The sequence below is a fragment of the Lethenteron reissneri genome, chromosome 48 (assembly GCF_015708825.2).
Source record: "Lethenteron reissneri isolate LAM-NWPU_2019-01 chromosome 48, ASM1570882v1, whole genome shotgun sequence".
NCBI lineage: Eukaryota > Metazoa > Chordata > Hyperoartia > Petromyzontiformes > Petromyzontidae > Lethenteron > Lethenteron reissneri.
This window is the reverse complement of record NC_083826.1, coordinates 5,235,427-5,251,083: the sequence shown is the minus strand read 5'-3', so window position 1 is coordinate 5,251,083 and position 15,657 is coordinate 5,235,427. Positions and strand designations below refer to the sequence as shown.

General features: G+C 56.2%; 1 protein-coding gene across 1 annotated transcript in view; it reads right to left on the bottom strand.

Annotated features, from left to right (window-relative positions):
- Positions 1-15,657, bottom strand: part of LOC133354616 (protein Niban 2-like) — a 76,722-nt gene that overhangs the window by 45,994 nt on the left and 15,071 nt on the right. Inside the window, exon 2 of the mRNA XM_061571605.1 lies at positions 6,021-6,151. Within this exon, the coding sequence (XP_061427589.1) occupies positions 6,021-6,151 (131 nt within the window). The remainder of the gene's footprint in view (positions 1-6,020; positions 6,152-15,657) is intronic.

The window sequence follows — 15,657 nt, the reverse complement described above, 5'->3', positions numbered from 1 at the left end:
CGGTCGCCTGTGGTTGTGTGCGTGTGTGCATTGGGAGCGGTGGCACAATGGTTAGCGCGCTGCGCTACGCATGTAAAAACTTATTTTCGCACACTCCACGTAGCCAACAGAGCGAACGAAGCTGGCGAGCCGAGTTCGATTCCCGCTCACAGCCAACGCCAGGTGGCGATTAATCCGAACCGGTCCTTGGCCACCTCCAGGTTGACTCGGCCTAAAATTAGAACAGTACCCGATGCGGCGTGTGTGTGTATACACACAGAGAGACAAAGACGGCCGAGCGTGCTGCTGGCCACACACCCCCTCCCCCTTCGTAGGTGCCGATCACAAGCGGTGCTAAGCCAGGGGGGGAAATCTTCGTAATCTTTTGCCGTCGTCGACGCAACTTCTGCGAGCCCGGGCTCGCTCAAGGGGTGCGGCTGGGGGACTGGAGCAGGCGAGCAGCGGACGCGCGAGTTCGATTCCCCCACCTCGCGGCCACCATCGCAGCAACGTCCGTCTTCTTCGTCTTAGTCTTCGCGTTTGTCCCACTCGTGCGGGGGGGGGGGGGGGTGGTCCCCTCCCTTCCCCCGTCCCTTGCCAACCTTGTCCACGCCATCTCTCTTTCAGCTCCTAGTGCCACCGCTCCCGATCGCACCACGTCGCCCACCCTCCACCACCTCTTCTTCTGTTGACCTCTTTTCCTGTCCACTTGCATCGCTGGCACCTTCTGACCCACGCGAAGGTCCCCGTTGTCACTCGACACGACCGTGCCACGCCCCCAGAGCCTCTCTCAGCTCCTCCGTGATTTATACCACCTCGAGGTCTACCTCCAGGTGGCCACCAGCAACACCGACACCGGTGATCGCGAGGATCCGAACCGGTCCCCCCTTGGCCCTCGACCCTCAGGGTCGACCTCGGACTCAAACGAGTACCTGGTGCGGGCGGTGCGGTCAACATCACTGCTGGGGGGAGACAAAGGGGGCCGGGCGGGTGTAGTAGTGCAGACCATCCCACACGCCCCCACCCCCCACCCCTTGTCACCCGTTTACAAAGTGCTGCTGCTCGCTAACAGCACTTGCCCCAGCTTATTGCTGAAGGCTATACGAGGGGGGGGAGGATCTTTGTCTTTGTGCTCGTCGACATACCTCTGGTAGCTCGGCACCGCAGCACGAGGGGTGTGGCTGGAGACCGAAACGGGCCGAGACTCGCACGGCACGAAGCTTTGCACCGGGGTTAGGAGGCCGAGAGCGGAGAGAGCGAGAGAGCAGGGACGCGGCGGAGAAAAAAACGTGGCTTGCCCACCCCCCCCCGCCCCCCCCCCCCCACCGAGTGTTCTAATTGGAGGGTGGCACCATAATTACGATCATCACAATTATCATCATGACCCCCCCCCCCCCCCCGTGTAGCCTTTAGCAGACTGTTGGGGTCTTGTGCCGTTCGCTAGGAGTAGCAGCGCCAACGAAGACTACGCAGCACACGAGGGGGCGGGTGGCCAGCACCACGCCCGCCAGCCTTAGTCTCACAAGTGGCCACATTGTCGACACGCGAAGCAGGTACTCGTTTGAGGCCGAGTCGACCTAGGGGAGGCCCAGCACCCGTTCAGATAATAGTCACTGGTACCGGCCGGGAACAGGAATCGAACTCGGGTAGCCGCACACGGCCAGTATCATCATCGTCACCACCGTCGTCGTCATCATCAAAATGACAGAAACGAGTTTAGGTTGTTGCCCTTCCCCCGCGTCGCCCATCAGCGCGGTTGACTGCGTACGGTGCAGAAAGAAGTTCAACGCACGTGCGTCATCACAAAGGCAAAGATCCCCCACACATATAAAGCCTTTAACAGATTTTTGGGGGCAAGTGCTGTTCGCGAGGCCTCGCCTATACCGAGTTTCAAGAGCCGGCAGAGAGCTCGAGAGGCCAGGACGAGCGTGACCGGGGGGGGGGGGGGGGGGGGGGGGCATTGTACGTAGAACTTCTTTCGCACCATACGTAGCCAACCGTGTCCAAATCGGAGGTGCAGGGGAAGGACAAAAACGAGCCTCTCAGTAAGGACGGCACAGCACGCGAGAGGGGGGGGGGGGGGGGGTGGCCAACACCGCACCCTGGCCTACAGTACTCAACTGGGGCCCGAGTCGACCACGGGGGTGGGAGGAGGAGCCAGGAGCGCATCTCGTATCACTCGCCTCTCGACGCCCGCCACCGCCCCCCCCCAACCCTCCCGTCCCCGTTGAGACAAGACTCAACATAAGCACACTCGAGCGCTGGAAAGAGGGCTTCCGAATGCGTAAGTACCGCCACTGCTATTACCATCATTATTGGACAAGCCGCGCCAAGTTGCAGTCACTTTTTTTATATCGGTTTGCAATTGCAGGCCTCCGCGCGGCCCCCCTCGCAATTAGTGGCGGGCAGCAGGCCCAAGCCGACCGACCGCCACCGAATCGTCACCTTGCCTGCCGTTCCCCACATGCCCGCGGGGGCACGTGGCACGTGCCGGGCTCGAGCGTTGGGTGGGCACTTAAATCGCAATAATTCACATTTGTCTCTAAAGGGCACCATCCGCGAACGTCTCGAGGCACCTTGCAAGATCAAGGATACCGAAAGGCGAAGAGGAGGAGATGAACGCAATAAACGGGCTTGAGAAGACGCGTTTTAAAGACGAGACTTCAAAAAGTAACCGCGTAAAAAAATCGGATAACCGAATTTCCAACGGTAAACGACCTCCCACCTCTGCCGAGCATGGAAGAGTAGGCCAAAAGACACCCTCGACCAGGGGGGGGACCTGTGCAAGCGCGCACTCTGGTGGTTGCCCTTCCTGCCCAGCAGTGGACAAACAGTGGCTTATTGCGGATGGTGACGGTGGTGGTAGGGTGATAGAACCTTCATCCAGCAGTAGACAGACAGTGGCTCATTGCGGATGGTGACGGTGGTGGTCGGGTGATGGAACCTTAATTTTGGATTTGAAGCTTTCGTGACTGCAAGGATTCACACTCTTAGTCTTTTCGGCAAAGTCACGTAGGCAAAAAATTAAATAAAAATTAATAAAAATAAAATAATAAAATTCACGACGTTTCGGAGGCAACACAAGCCTCCGTCATCAGGTGGGACCTTGATACAGCAAATCTGGTTGTGACGGTCCCACCTGATGACGGAGACTTGTGTTGCCTCCGAAACGTCGTGAATTTTATTATTTTATTTTTATAAATTTGAATTTCATTTTTACCTACGTGACTTTGCCGAAAAAACGAAGAGTATGATGGAACCTTCATCCAGCAGCGGACAGACCGTGGCCCACAATGACGATCATGGCTGGCCGGAGAAGAAGCCTTCATCGGGCAAGCAGTGGACAGACCACGGCTCACGGGAGGGTGCTCTCGTTCTAGAGCGGCAATTGCATGGCCTGCGCCTTTATCACCTGGTGGGGGCTGGTGGTGGGGGGGGGGCTCACGGGACGAGAGAGCGACAGCCGAGAGGCGGATGTGGGGTTCCAAATCAGAACTGGTTAGATGGCTTAGTGGGCCACGTGCGCTTGGAGCCCGCCCGGGCAGTCTCAGATCACTGCCTCTTCTCCGGTTTGTTTGTTTGTTTAGATTACACACACGCGCACACACGCGGTCTTACAGGGCGGCCCCCCTAAAGGTCAGGACACATTTTAGGGTCATTTAATTTATTTTAGCACCGGCGTTAAAAAATGGTTTTAATTGTTTAGAGCTTTGACCCCTTTTGCGTGACGATACGCCCGCGAGATGCGGGGCGGGGGTCCCCGTCGCGGGGGTCCGTCGAGGGGGTCCCGTTCACCGCTGAGTCTCAGAACGCGCGAGCGGCTCAGCGTTCATTTCGTTTAGAGGGGGCAACAGATGAATTTCCATGTGATGACGACGATGACGATGAGCCACTTCGAACGATCATTTGTGGCCAGGTTGCGTCTAAAAAAGAGCTAAGTAGCTCAGTGGGCCTTAAGTGGTAAAATTCAAAGTCAGTTTAGTTCGAACCCAGCGCCCACCCCGATTATAATACTGCCGTATGCAAGGACCGAGTTGGCGAGTTTTGGATGTAAAAGATCCCGTGACGTCGCTCGCAAGAGCGGGGGGAGGGGGGGGGCCCACTGTGTGCCGCCACCGGCGTCGTGGTCCAAATAAAAAAAAAAATATATGCAGTACATATAAACCAACAAAAAATTTACACCACGCAAATGTACTCCATTGGTAGACTACGTGGCAATCATCGCTGCCCCTCCCCTCCCGTCTCCCCCCTCTCACTGCGGGAAAAACTTGGCAAGACCTCCCTCCCTCCAAACGTCTCTCTTCTCACTGTTAATATCCAACAGTGCTCAGCGGAAGTGTGCTGGAGGAGGGGGCCTTCACAGGCCTTCATCCAGCAGTATTTTGATTCCAAAGAACACAGGATGAGATGTTACTATCCTTTGTGCAAGCACTTCCAAGAGTTCATGAACAGTGAGCCTGGTGAAATTTGGGGAGCGCATCGTCAGTAGTGAACCTTTGGTTCCTAGGGTGTTTCGGCCTTTCATACTATACACCCTCCCCAAAGGCGGCCAGCGACAGGGTGATCAATCCTACGCTTGCGTCCCATTCCCAATTAGTCATAGGAGTTGCCTTGTTGTTGATAGCCAACATCCCTTTTTATTTTATATATACACACACACGTATGGCGAGTTGTATACTCCACGAACGCAGCGACAAATTTGACTTGGAAGTAATCTCATTCATAAAACAAATAAAAATGTTAAAAGCCAAACCACGTTTCGCGAGGCTCGTTGAGGCCGTGAGCCGGGCGAATACGCGAGAGCTCGACAGATGCAGCCCGCAGGCCCCGTGGCGTTGTTCCGCATCGGCTGCGTTTCCAGAAGCAATGAAGCCAGACCCCCATTGCCTCCTCGACTCTCTAAAAGCGAACGTAAATATGACGTCTGCAGTCCTATTTCCCCAACCCAGTTCCGCTAATCTGCGTCGCTTTGCCGTGTGTCTCTGCGTGTGTGTGTGCGCGTGTATGCCTCTAATGGGGAGCGGTGGTGTAGCGGTTAGCGCGCTGCACTAGGAACCTGGTGACCCGGGTTCGATTCCCGCTCACGGCAAACACCAGTGACGATTATCTGAACCGGTCCCGGGCCTCCCCTAGGTCGACTCGGCCTCAAATAAGTACCTGGTGCGGTGTGTAAACATCGCGACTGGGGAGACAAAGGCGGTCGGGCGTGGTGTTGGCCACCCACCCCCTCGTGTGCCGTGCCGCCCTTCATAGGTGCTCGCTAACAGCACTTGCCCCTACAGTCCATTTAGTACGTACACATGGAGGGGGGAGGGGGGGTTAACCCAAATGCGTTCGCTTGCGTATGGGGGTCTACTGACAACGGAAACGGGCGGGGGGGGTGAAGCCTCGATTAATAATTTGTCGACATTGGCCTTCAAATGAGTTAGATAGTCTGGCGGTGGACTTTGTCTAAACACGTTAATATTATTAATCCTTGATCGTTTCTGGGCCGTTCTATAGGATTCGGGGGGGGGGGGGGTACGCAGGTGGGGGAGGGGTGTAAAAAGTACGCGTGCGTACAGGGAGGGAGGGCTCAAGTTGTGACAGATTTTTGCGTACTTACTAAATGGATGGCCCCGAAGGCTAAAACAGGGGATCTTTGATGTCTTTGTGCATGTTTGGATATGGTAAGTGGCCGGGCATGGTGCTGGCCACCCAACCCCCGCCCCCCCCCCTCGTGTGCCGTGCCGGCAGCCTTCATTCGGCGCTCACCAACAACACTTGCCGACGGTCTGTTGTAGGCCTACCTGGGGGGAGAGTGACTTTGTCTTTGTGTGGCACAGTGGGCAGCAGCACAGGTGGTGCATCTGCCAGTAATATCGGCCGGTTCACCCACAGTAGCCGGGTCTGTCCCGTGACCTCCTGGCAGCAGCGAGCGTCACACACACGCTCCGAGCTGCAAGTGCACCTAGCCTGGGACGAGATCAACCATCGCCCTCGTGCGAGGTCTCACGGTCTCCCATAGCGACGACAACATCGCCTCTCGTCGTCACGGTTACCTTCCGCCGTAGCAACTGTGGTTGCAAGTCGCCCCTCTCCTCCACCTCGCGCCGGATGTGGTTGAAAAGGCAGACGGGGAACTGGGCCCGGTAGTGATCGCCGAACGGGCCCAGCACGCCATCCGTGCTCTCTGCAACAAGACGGCGATCGCGAGAACGACGTTAGAAGGACGTGAGAACAACAACGACGGTCGATACACTGCCGGATGGAAGCCTCCACCACCCCCACCACCATCATCATGATCATCATGATCATCATCATGATCATCATGATCATCATCATGATCATCATTCAGAGGGTCCGTCCACTGCTGGACGATGAACTCCCAAAGTCACCGCGATTGCGTCATCACGACTCACCGAGAGCCATGGTCTATCAACTGCTGGATGACGACCTCTACATGTCATCATCGAGCCACGGCCCAGCAAATCTTGAAGGACTCTCCATCCAACCACCGTCACCACCTCCACCATCGTCATCCTCAACACAGTGGAGCCAAAGTCGCTCTACTGCTGGACGGAGGCCCACTATGCAATCACCATCATCGTCATCGCCCATGATCACCGCGAGCCATGGTCTATCCACTGCTGGCGGAAGCACCACCACCAGAGCGAGCTCTCCGCCAGACACCCTACCAGAGGGTTTCCGACCGACTCTCCCACGCCGGCCACGACGTCGTGGGAGTACCCCGACACTTGACCCCACCGCCTGACCCCACCACCACCACCACACGCGACCTGCCGATTGACTAATCGCGGCGAACCCCGTGGGGTGGACGAAGGTGGCACGGGGAGAGGGCGAATTTAATCAACTTGCCAACAGTATTGTGATAAACATGACTACTCGTGCATAACAACGACAAGGGGAATATTGATCGTGGTCGAGATTAAGGACACAGAGTGGCAGCCAAAAGGAGGGAACATGCCCCAGAGGATGTCCATCGATGCCACGCGTGTGCGTCTGTCTGTCCTGTGTCGAACTTTCAACGACGAGCCGGCCACCCTCCCCCGCAAGCCTCTCCCCCCCCCCCCCCCACTCACCACCGCCCCCTCCTCCTCGCCCCCCCCCCCCGCCGAGATGAACTGGGATCATCCGCTTGGTGCTGCGCTAATCAGCTGTGGCAAAATCCTCGCAATCTTGCAAGGTGGCACACGGCTCGACTCCGCCTCGGCCTAAAAATAGCGACGACTCCCGCCTCCAGTCCCCCCCCCCCCGCCTCCTCCTTCTTAAAAACGTCTGAACGGCGGTGGAAGAAGAGGCCAACATACCCTGCTGGAGGAGAGCCACTCGAAGGAGCTGCCCTCCTAAAAAAAAAAGAAGTGGGACGCCCTTCCGCCAGGCGGTGGCGCGAGTGAGCAAATTGCAGGGGCTGCACCTTTATATTCCTTTCGGGCGCAACCTCACGGCAAAGTTGGCGCGTTTGATTTTTGTTTTTCATCCCCTGCGGCAAAGCGCCGTCCCCCCCCACCCACCTCTCCCCCCAGTCCCCCCCCCCGCCGCCGCTCCGAACTTTCTCGACCGCTGGTGCTAAATATTCATCGGCGTGGCTTGGTGGCCTGGCAGAGCCGGCACGACGATGCCGTTTAGCCGTAGGCCGACCCACCCCGCCAACCACCGCCGCCAACCACCGCCGCACCCCTGGCAGCGGCAGCAGCAGCAGCGGCGGTGGCAGATTCGCGGTGTCCCAATAATCTCGGAGCTCAAGGTGGCGGCGGCGGCGGCGGCGGGGGCTGCACCCCGTCGGCCGACACGCTTGGAATTTCACATCGAGGAGGCAGGGAGCAGAGCGTGGATCGATCGCACCGCGCTCGGCAAAAACACTTCTCCTGCACAGTATCCATTCCGGAGCCTGTCCCCCCCCGCCCGTGCCACCACCCCCCGAACTACCCCCCCCACCCACCAGCCCTCCCCTCAGCCCCGCCCCCACCGACCCGCTTAGCTCAAGGCGCTTTGCATAGTTTAAAAGCGATAACAAAAGTCGTGATTCAGGGGCAGCGTAAGGGCCGAAGAATGTGCGACCGCAACAGGGGGCACAGCAGGGGGGGGGGGGGGTCACGAGGGCAACAGGGGAGGGACGGGAAGGAGTGGAGGGGCGAGGGGAGGGAAGAGGATGGGCGATGATGGAGAAGAGGTGAGGCTTTAAGAAAGGAATGAGGTTGAGGAGGGGGACTGCTTAGTGCACAGGGGCATTGCTGAGTCTATGGTGCAGTGCTGAGTCTATGGGCAGCGCTGAGTCTATGGTGCAGTGCTGAGTCTATGGGCAGCGCTGAGTCTATGGTGCAGTGCTGAGTCTATGGGCAGTGCTGAGTCTATGGGCAGTGTTGAGTCTATGGTGCAGTGCTGAGTATGGGCAGTGCTGAGTCTCTGGTGCAGTGCTGAGTCTCTGGTGCAGTGTTGAGTCTATGGTGCAGTGCTGAGTCTATGGGCAGTGCTGAGTCTATGGTGCAGTGCTGAGTCTATGGGCAGCGCTGAGTCTATGGTGCAGTGCTGAGTCTATGGGCAGTGTTGAGTCTATGGTGCAGTGCTGAGTCTATGGGCAGTGCTGAGTCTCTGGTGCAGTGCTGAGTCTCTGGTGCAGTGCCGAGTCTATGGGCAGTGCCGAGTCTATGGGCAGCGCTGAGTCGATGGGCAGCACTGAGTCTGTGGGCAGCGTTGAGTCTATGGTGCAGTGCTGAGTCTATGGTGCAGTGCTGCTCAATGCACAGGGGAAGTCGATTCTAGTGGAGGGGTTGCAAGGAGGGAGAATGACCCAACACGGGGATTGGGGCACAGGGAACAAAGCTTCCGCGATCCATCCGCCTGCTCCTGCACAAGGCGCCGAGTTCATCGCTCCACGATCTTTGCCACCCAGATGACCGGAGTCCCAGAAGTGTCTTCCGGAAGACGCCGCCCCTCCCCCCCCCCACAACGTCAAGGCGGCACATATTCGTAATCATCTTCTGGAAGATGGCGCTGCGTGGCAATACGTTACGTTCCAGAAGGAGTGCGCGTGCGCGCGTGCGTGCGTCTCGTGTGTCTTAATCCGCCCGTTGGGAATAATCGTCCGGAAGACAATTTCTCCCCAAAACGTAGAGCAGCGTGTCCACAATCATCTTCTGACAAGGAGGGCATTCTCTCCGGCACGTTACCGTATTCTCCCAAGCAACGATTACATTAAAAAAATACATTCAAATGGCACTAAAGTAGACCCGTCAACCATGGAGGGTTCACCCCGTATTTTTGTGCAGGGAAATCGAGTTCAGGTCCATATGGCGCACAGCCGTTACAATACGGGCAATTTTTTTTAGTCGTTGTCTATTTGTTTGTGTTTCGCCCTTGTGATGGGACTTTGTAGGATGAACGCTGAGATTTGTAAGGGCCACGGGGTGACCGATGAGGTCTGACTGGTCTGTAAGAAGGTAGGGCACTGATAAGGGATTGACAGGTTTGTAGTATTCTTGGTTCTTTCGGTAAAGTCACGTAGAAGGGAAATAATAAAATAATATTGATATAAAATAATAATAAATTATTTTATATCAATATTATTTTATTATTTCCCTTCTACGTAATATTGATATAAAATAATAATAAATTATTTTATATCAATATTATTTTATTATTTCCCTTCTACGTGACTTTACCGAAAGAACCAATAATATGAATCCCTGCAGTCACGAAAGCTTTAAATCAAGAGGTATGTAGTAGTGTAGTGTATAGTGTAGTGTATAGCGCCGTGTAAAGTTTAGTGTATAGGATGGATGTTGAGATGTACAAGGGCACAGAGGTGACCAATAATGGACTACCTGGTCTGTGTAATAGGGTAGGGCACTGATAATAGGGTAGGGCACTGATAAGGGATTGACAGGAATGCGAAAGTTGCGGGCAAGCCTTAACCATCCGGAGGATTCTATAAATTAAAAAAACGGTGTTTAAAACACGCTCTTTGTGCACCACCCACCCACGCGTCGCTGGAAGAAGACGCAATTGGGTCACACACACAAAAAAATTCCATCCAAATAAAAGCCGAAACGGCGCACAGACGGGGCTAACCCATAACATTCACAGAACAGAGGAGCCAAAATAATCTCAGGGCCATATCCTTCGCTTCCTGCCTCTCCCCGACCCCCACCCTGCCCCCCACCGGCACTCACATGAAACATATATCCCCGAATATCCGACAAAACCGGATACTCATTCTTAGAGGCCGAGTCGACCTAGAGGAGACCCAGGACCGGTTCAGATAATCGTCACTGGGTTGTTGGTAGCCGCGAGCGGGAATCGAACCCGGGTCGCTGGGTTCATAGCGCAGCGCGCTACCCGCTATAGTACCACTCCCAGCACACACGCACACACACACACACGTACACACACACACGCACACACACACACACGTACACACACGTACACACGTACACACGCAGAGAGCGGTGACAGATTCCAGTAAATGGACAAAACAATAACCACCCAAATCCGGTGGTCATCGCGAAATAAACGATGACTGTGCACGCGCGTGTGTGTGTGCGTGTACGCGTGGCAAGTTGTTCAGGGGGGGGGGGGGTGTGGTGGCTTTATCAGATAACGTGCCCATCTCGTCTGGTGGTCGGTGTCTGTGGTGTAACAGCGGGGGCCCCTGGGGCAAGAGTCACGAGAGGGACTTGCGTTCCTTTATCAGATGACGGGAAGAGGCTGAAGCTGAAGCTGCTGCTCCAACATCACAGATCGGGCCAGCCGGGGGATTCTGCTATTGAGCAGTTGTAGAAACAGGGGTGGTGGAGGGGGGGGTGGAGGGGGGTGGTGGGGGTGGTGGGGAGGGTGGTGATGGGGTGGAGGGGGGGTGGTGGGGAGGGTGGTGATGGGGTGGAGGGGGGTGGTGGGGGTGGTGGGGTGGAGGGGGGGTGGAGGGGGGTGGTGGAGGGGGGGTGGTGGAGAGGGTGGTGGGGAGGGTGGTAGAGGGGTGGAGGGGGGGTGGTGATGGGGGGTGGGGGGGAGACTTGCTACCTCGGCGGCGAATGCCATGTGGGAGAAAATAAGTAGGAGTACTGTACACCACCACCATCATCATCAATCATCATCATCATCCTGCACGCACACGCCCAACAACACGCACCAACCCCTCCCTCGTCAAGCCACTTTCAGAGCGAGGTGGGGGGGGGGGCCTCCGGCACGCCGTGCTTTAGGGGAGTTGTTTGACCATACTTCACCACGCGGGGGGCATAGACGATATATTGTCTTCCGCAACCCCCACCCCGTCCCCCGGCTCCCGCGTACGATCCGAATCAAAAATCGCTCCGTCTCCACGGCGGACGTTCCCCACCTCTCATTAAAAAAAGGGGGGGCACGCTTCTCCCCCCACCACGCCGCTTGCGACCGCCGCTCCGTCGCGAGCCGTCACCACCACGCGTCTCTCCATCCACAGCTCCCAGTAACCCCCCCCCCCCCCCCCGTGTAGCCTCAACAGACTGTTGGGGCAAGTGCTGTTAGCGAGCAGCACCTATGAAGGCCGGCACGGCACACGAGGGGGTGGGTGGCCAGCAACCACGCCCGGCCGCCTTTGTCTCCCCGGCGGCGATGTTTTTACACACCGCACCGGGTACTCATTCGAGGCCGAGTCGACCTAGGGGAGGCCCAGGACCGGTTCAGATAATCGTCACCGGCGTTGGCCGCGAGCGGGATTCGAACTCGGATCGCCGGGTTCGTAGCGCAGCGCAGCGCATCCAACTCCCCTACGCGCGCACGCAGACGAAACTTCAGAATTAGCCAAAAACAAAAGCACACAATTCATTCTTCACACAAGCCACTAGGCTTAAAGGTTTACTCTGCTCTGGGGGGGGAGGGGGGAGGGAGATCTGACCCAAGTGCGTGTTTATTGCACACCACACAATGGTGAAACACCCCCGCCCCCCCTCCCGCCCGTGTCTGTGCGGCGTTAGCACCGAAAAGCTCCCCCCAAAACGAGATCGAGTGACACGCGGACACTCGCGCGCGCGCGCGCCACTCAACATTGACAAAGGTTCGCCGCCCCCCCACCTCTGGGTATAGCCTCTACTCACAGACTGTTGGGGGACAAGTGCGGTCAAGCGAGTCGAGTAGCACCTACGAAGGTCGGCACATCACGTGGGGAAGGGGGTGGCAGGAGCCACGCCCGGCCGCCTTTGTCTCCCCAGTGCCGATGTTTACTACGGCACCGCACCAGGCACTCATTGTCAAGGCTGCTTTGACAGAGGAGCGAGAGGGAGGGGGGGGGGCCCGGGACCGGTTCCGAGAAAAATCGGCACCGATGTTGCGCCGCGAGCCGGAGTCGAACCTCGGGGGTCCTCCGGGTCTGTAGCGCATCGCCCCCACCGCTGCGCCACCGCTCCACCCACCAACTAAAACGCGCACTCCACACGCAAACACACACACACCCCCAGAGCAAGCATTCCTCGCGCACATTTCCCCTCGAGGGAACCCGGTGAAGATGTATTGCCGCCTTTTTCGTCTTCTTCGTCTTCTTCGACCATCAACAACTCCACCCCCACTCTTGCCTCCACCACCCACCCCCCACCCTCCACCCCCCACTCCTCCTCCTCCCACCTCCTCGCCAAAAATGCGCCAGGAATGCGATGTACTTACCCCAAAACCTCCTCTACCACCAACCCTCTCTCTCTCCCACCCACCCAACCACCGTGTGGCCGAAAAAAAACGCAACAACCGCGTCGGAGGTTCTCGCCGTTCTACTTCGCCGCGACCGCCACGCAGCTTCTCCGTCGTCCGACGTTTCGTTCCCACCCCCCACCCCCGACACCCCAGGGGCACGTGGGGGGCGAGCAGACGGGATGCCGCATGGACACCGAACGTCGCTCGCGCTCGACAGAAAAGCCCCACGATACGACACGACGGCGGGAGAGACAGAGATAGAGACGCAAATGAATCCGTAAACGGGCCCCAGAGCGGTCGAACGTTTCTAGAAAGGTCGGGGGTGGGGGGCGGGGGGTGGGGGGTGGGGGGCAGGTTTCGTGGTTCGAACCCAATGGGCCGACCCCAGTTAACACCGCGGGTAGCACGGGACGTGAAAGCGTGACGATGACCGCTCCGCACCGTCCGCTTCACTCACGCTTGGACGTCAAAACGTCGTCGTCATCGTCATCGTCGCTGTCGTCCGTGCCCCCCCCGCCTGCCCCCCCTCCGCCCCCCCCCCCGTGTCTGCAACTGCTCAATGGCAGTCGATCTCGGCCCCTTCCCCGGCGGTCGTCAGCCCATTTTTTTTTTCACCACTTGCAACAGCCGTCAATCTCAGGCCGCAACGAAGCGTGGATAATTGGAACAAGAGTTTCTGCCAATTTCTCAAATCGGGGAGAATCCATTCAAATTCGCCGCGGTGGTTGGTGGTCGTGGTGGTGGTGGGTGGGTGGGTGGATTTATTTTTTTCCCCATTTGCCGATTCGGTTCAGGACAACCGTCGATCACACGCTCAATTAAATGCAAAACTACAGCAATTCACGCGCCGCGAAGACAAAAGCTCCCATCAACCCTCCCCCGCCCTCACCACCACCGTATAGCCCACAGACTGCCAGGGAGCAAATGGTGTTAGCGAGCGCCTATTAAGATCGGCACGGATGCAAGAGGTGGTTGGTGTTGCCAGCACCACGTCCGGGCAGCCTGTGGCGACGTTTACACACAAAATCGCACCGGCTACGCATTTGAGGCCGAGTCGACCTAGAGGCGGCCCCGGACCGGTTCAGATACTCGTCACCGCTGGTGTTCGTAGCGGTCGTGGTGCAGAAATCGAACATCGGTTCGCCACTGGGTTCATTTCTTGAGAACTGCTTCTTGTTGTTGTTTAGTTTCTCCGTCCCCCCCCCACCCCGCACCTCTGATTAGCACGGTTAAGCTACGTACGGTGCGAAAGAAGTTCAACATACACGTATGACAACCTGCGTATTTGGAGTTTGCATGTCTCTCGCCCCGTGGTCGCGTGGATTTAGTTTTTCTCCCTACGGGTCTTCCAGGTTTTTCCCCTCCACGTTCAAAAATGGAAATAAAACAAGTAAACCCATAAAAACTAAGTTTTTCACTATAAATCCTTTATATGCGTGGCGGCTAGAGTCCTCTCGTCCTCTGGCTTGAGATGGCTGCCACCTATGGGTCAGATGATTGTCTGCCAGTATTAAGCAATTGGTAATTAAATATTTAATTTGTTTTCCCTAAACAGTGTAAAATTTTGGGAAAAAATTTTCACGAGCATTAATTGTCTCGCACAACGAGTCTGTGTGCAAAATGTCAGCTCGATTGGATCACGGGAAGTGGGTTAAAAAACGACCGATAGGTTTGCACGGTCGTAAGCAAGCAAGCAAGCACGCAAGCACGCAAGCAAGCGAACATAATATAAAGGATTTAAAAAAAACCACGCGTCGAGATTATTTAGATAATCATTTTGCTGCTATAAATTTCCGCGGCATAAGCCACTTTTTGCCGGGCTTTCGTTTGTGGCCAGGTCGCTTCTGAAAAATTAAGTAAATACATCCGTGCGCTTTGGCTGGTAGGACGGGGATGGTTTAGTTTGGTTTAGTTTCTTTTTGTTTGTGTTTGGGCGATTTGTTTACATTTCTTGTACTTGGCACGACTATCGTGTTTTTTGTGTCGTTTGTTGTTGCAACTGCTCTGACCCCGTGTCCCTCCTGGATGTCTCCGAGAAAAAAAAAGCGCTTTGTAGCTCATCGGATTCCTCCAGCAATATAAATAAATATTCAGATTCTGAAACCAACATATTTTTTTTACGATTTTTTATTTACCCCGTAAAGCCCACACCCGAGCTATGTAGCGGCTCTGTTTCAGAAGCGGCCACAAATTGACAGCCCAACGAATTGGCTCATCACGATCATCACCATCATCATCGTCACGTGCGGGGATTTACAGCGGCAGCCAAAACACTCTTAAGACGCGTGGCGCGTCGATTCTAAGCGTGGAGTGGAGGAAAAACAACAAAAACAACTGCAGCAACAACAACAGGAGGAGGAGGAAGACCCGAACTTTTAAAAATCCACGGGAGGGGGGGGGGGGAGATGCGGACGAGTTGAGAAACGCGAAGCAGCGTTGTCATTGCGCAGCGCATGGAGAAAGTCGTCGTCGTTATTTCCCCCCCTCCTCCTCCTCCTCGTTGCGCAAAAGAAAACGGCGAGGAGAAGGGTGCGTATGCGTGTGGGGGGGGGGGGGGGGTGGAAAACTTTTGCAACGTTCCATCCCGGGCGGTCCGATGCGAGTTGGCGCATCGTTGGGAACCAACTGCGGCTCGCGCCTTCGCAGCAACCAGGTTCGACTCCCGACTCTGGCGCTCTCTCCCCCTCCGTGTGTGTGTGTGGAGTTTGTATATCATGTCCCACTCACCCCTCGCCCCCCTCCCCCCTGTTCTGCGTGAGCTTCCTCAGGGTTCTCCGGTTTCCTCCCATAGTTAAGGTAAGAAAACAAACCCCATATACAATGGAACCGGTATTGACCAAAACATCCCAATGACTGACAAATTACACCGCACATTACTTAAAAATTCGGCGAACACATCCAGCAAACGGCAGCGGCAGGGGCGACATCGCACAACAACACGACTGTGAAACACCCGGCAAGACCCTCCTGAAAAAGGAGTCTTGAGAAAAAAAAAAATCCGTAAAAGTTTTCCCCGGGTAG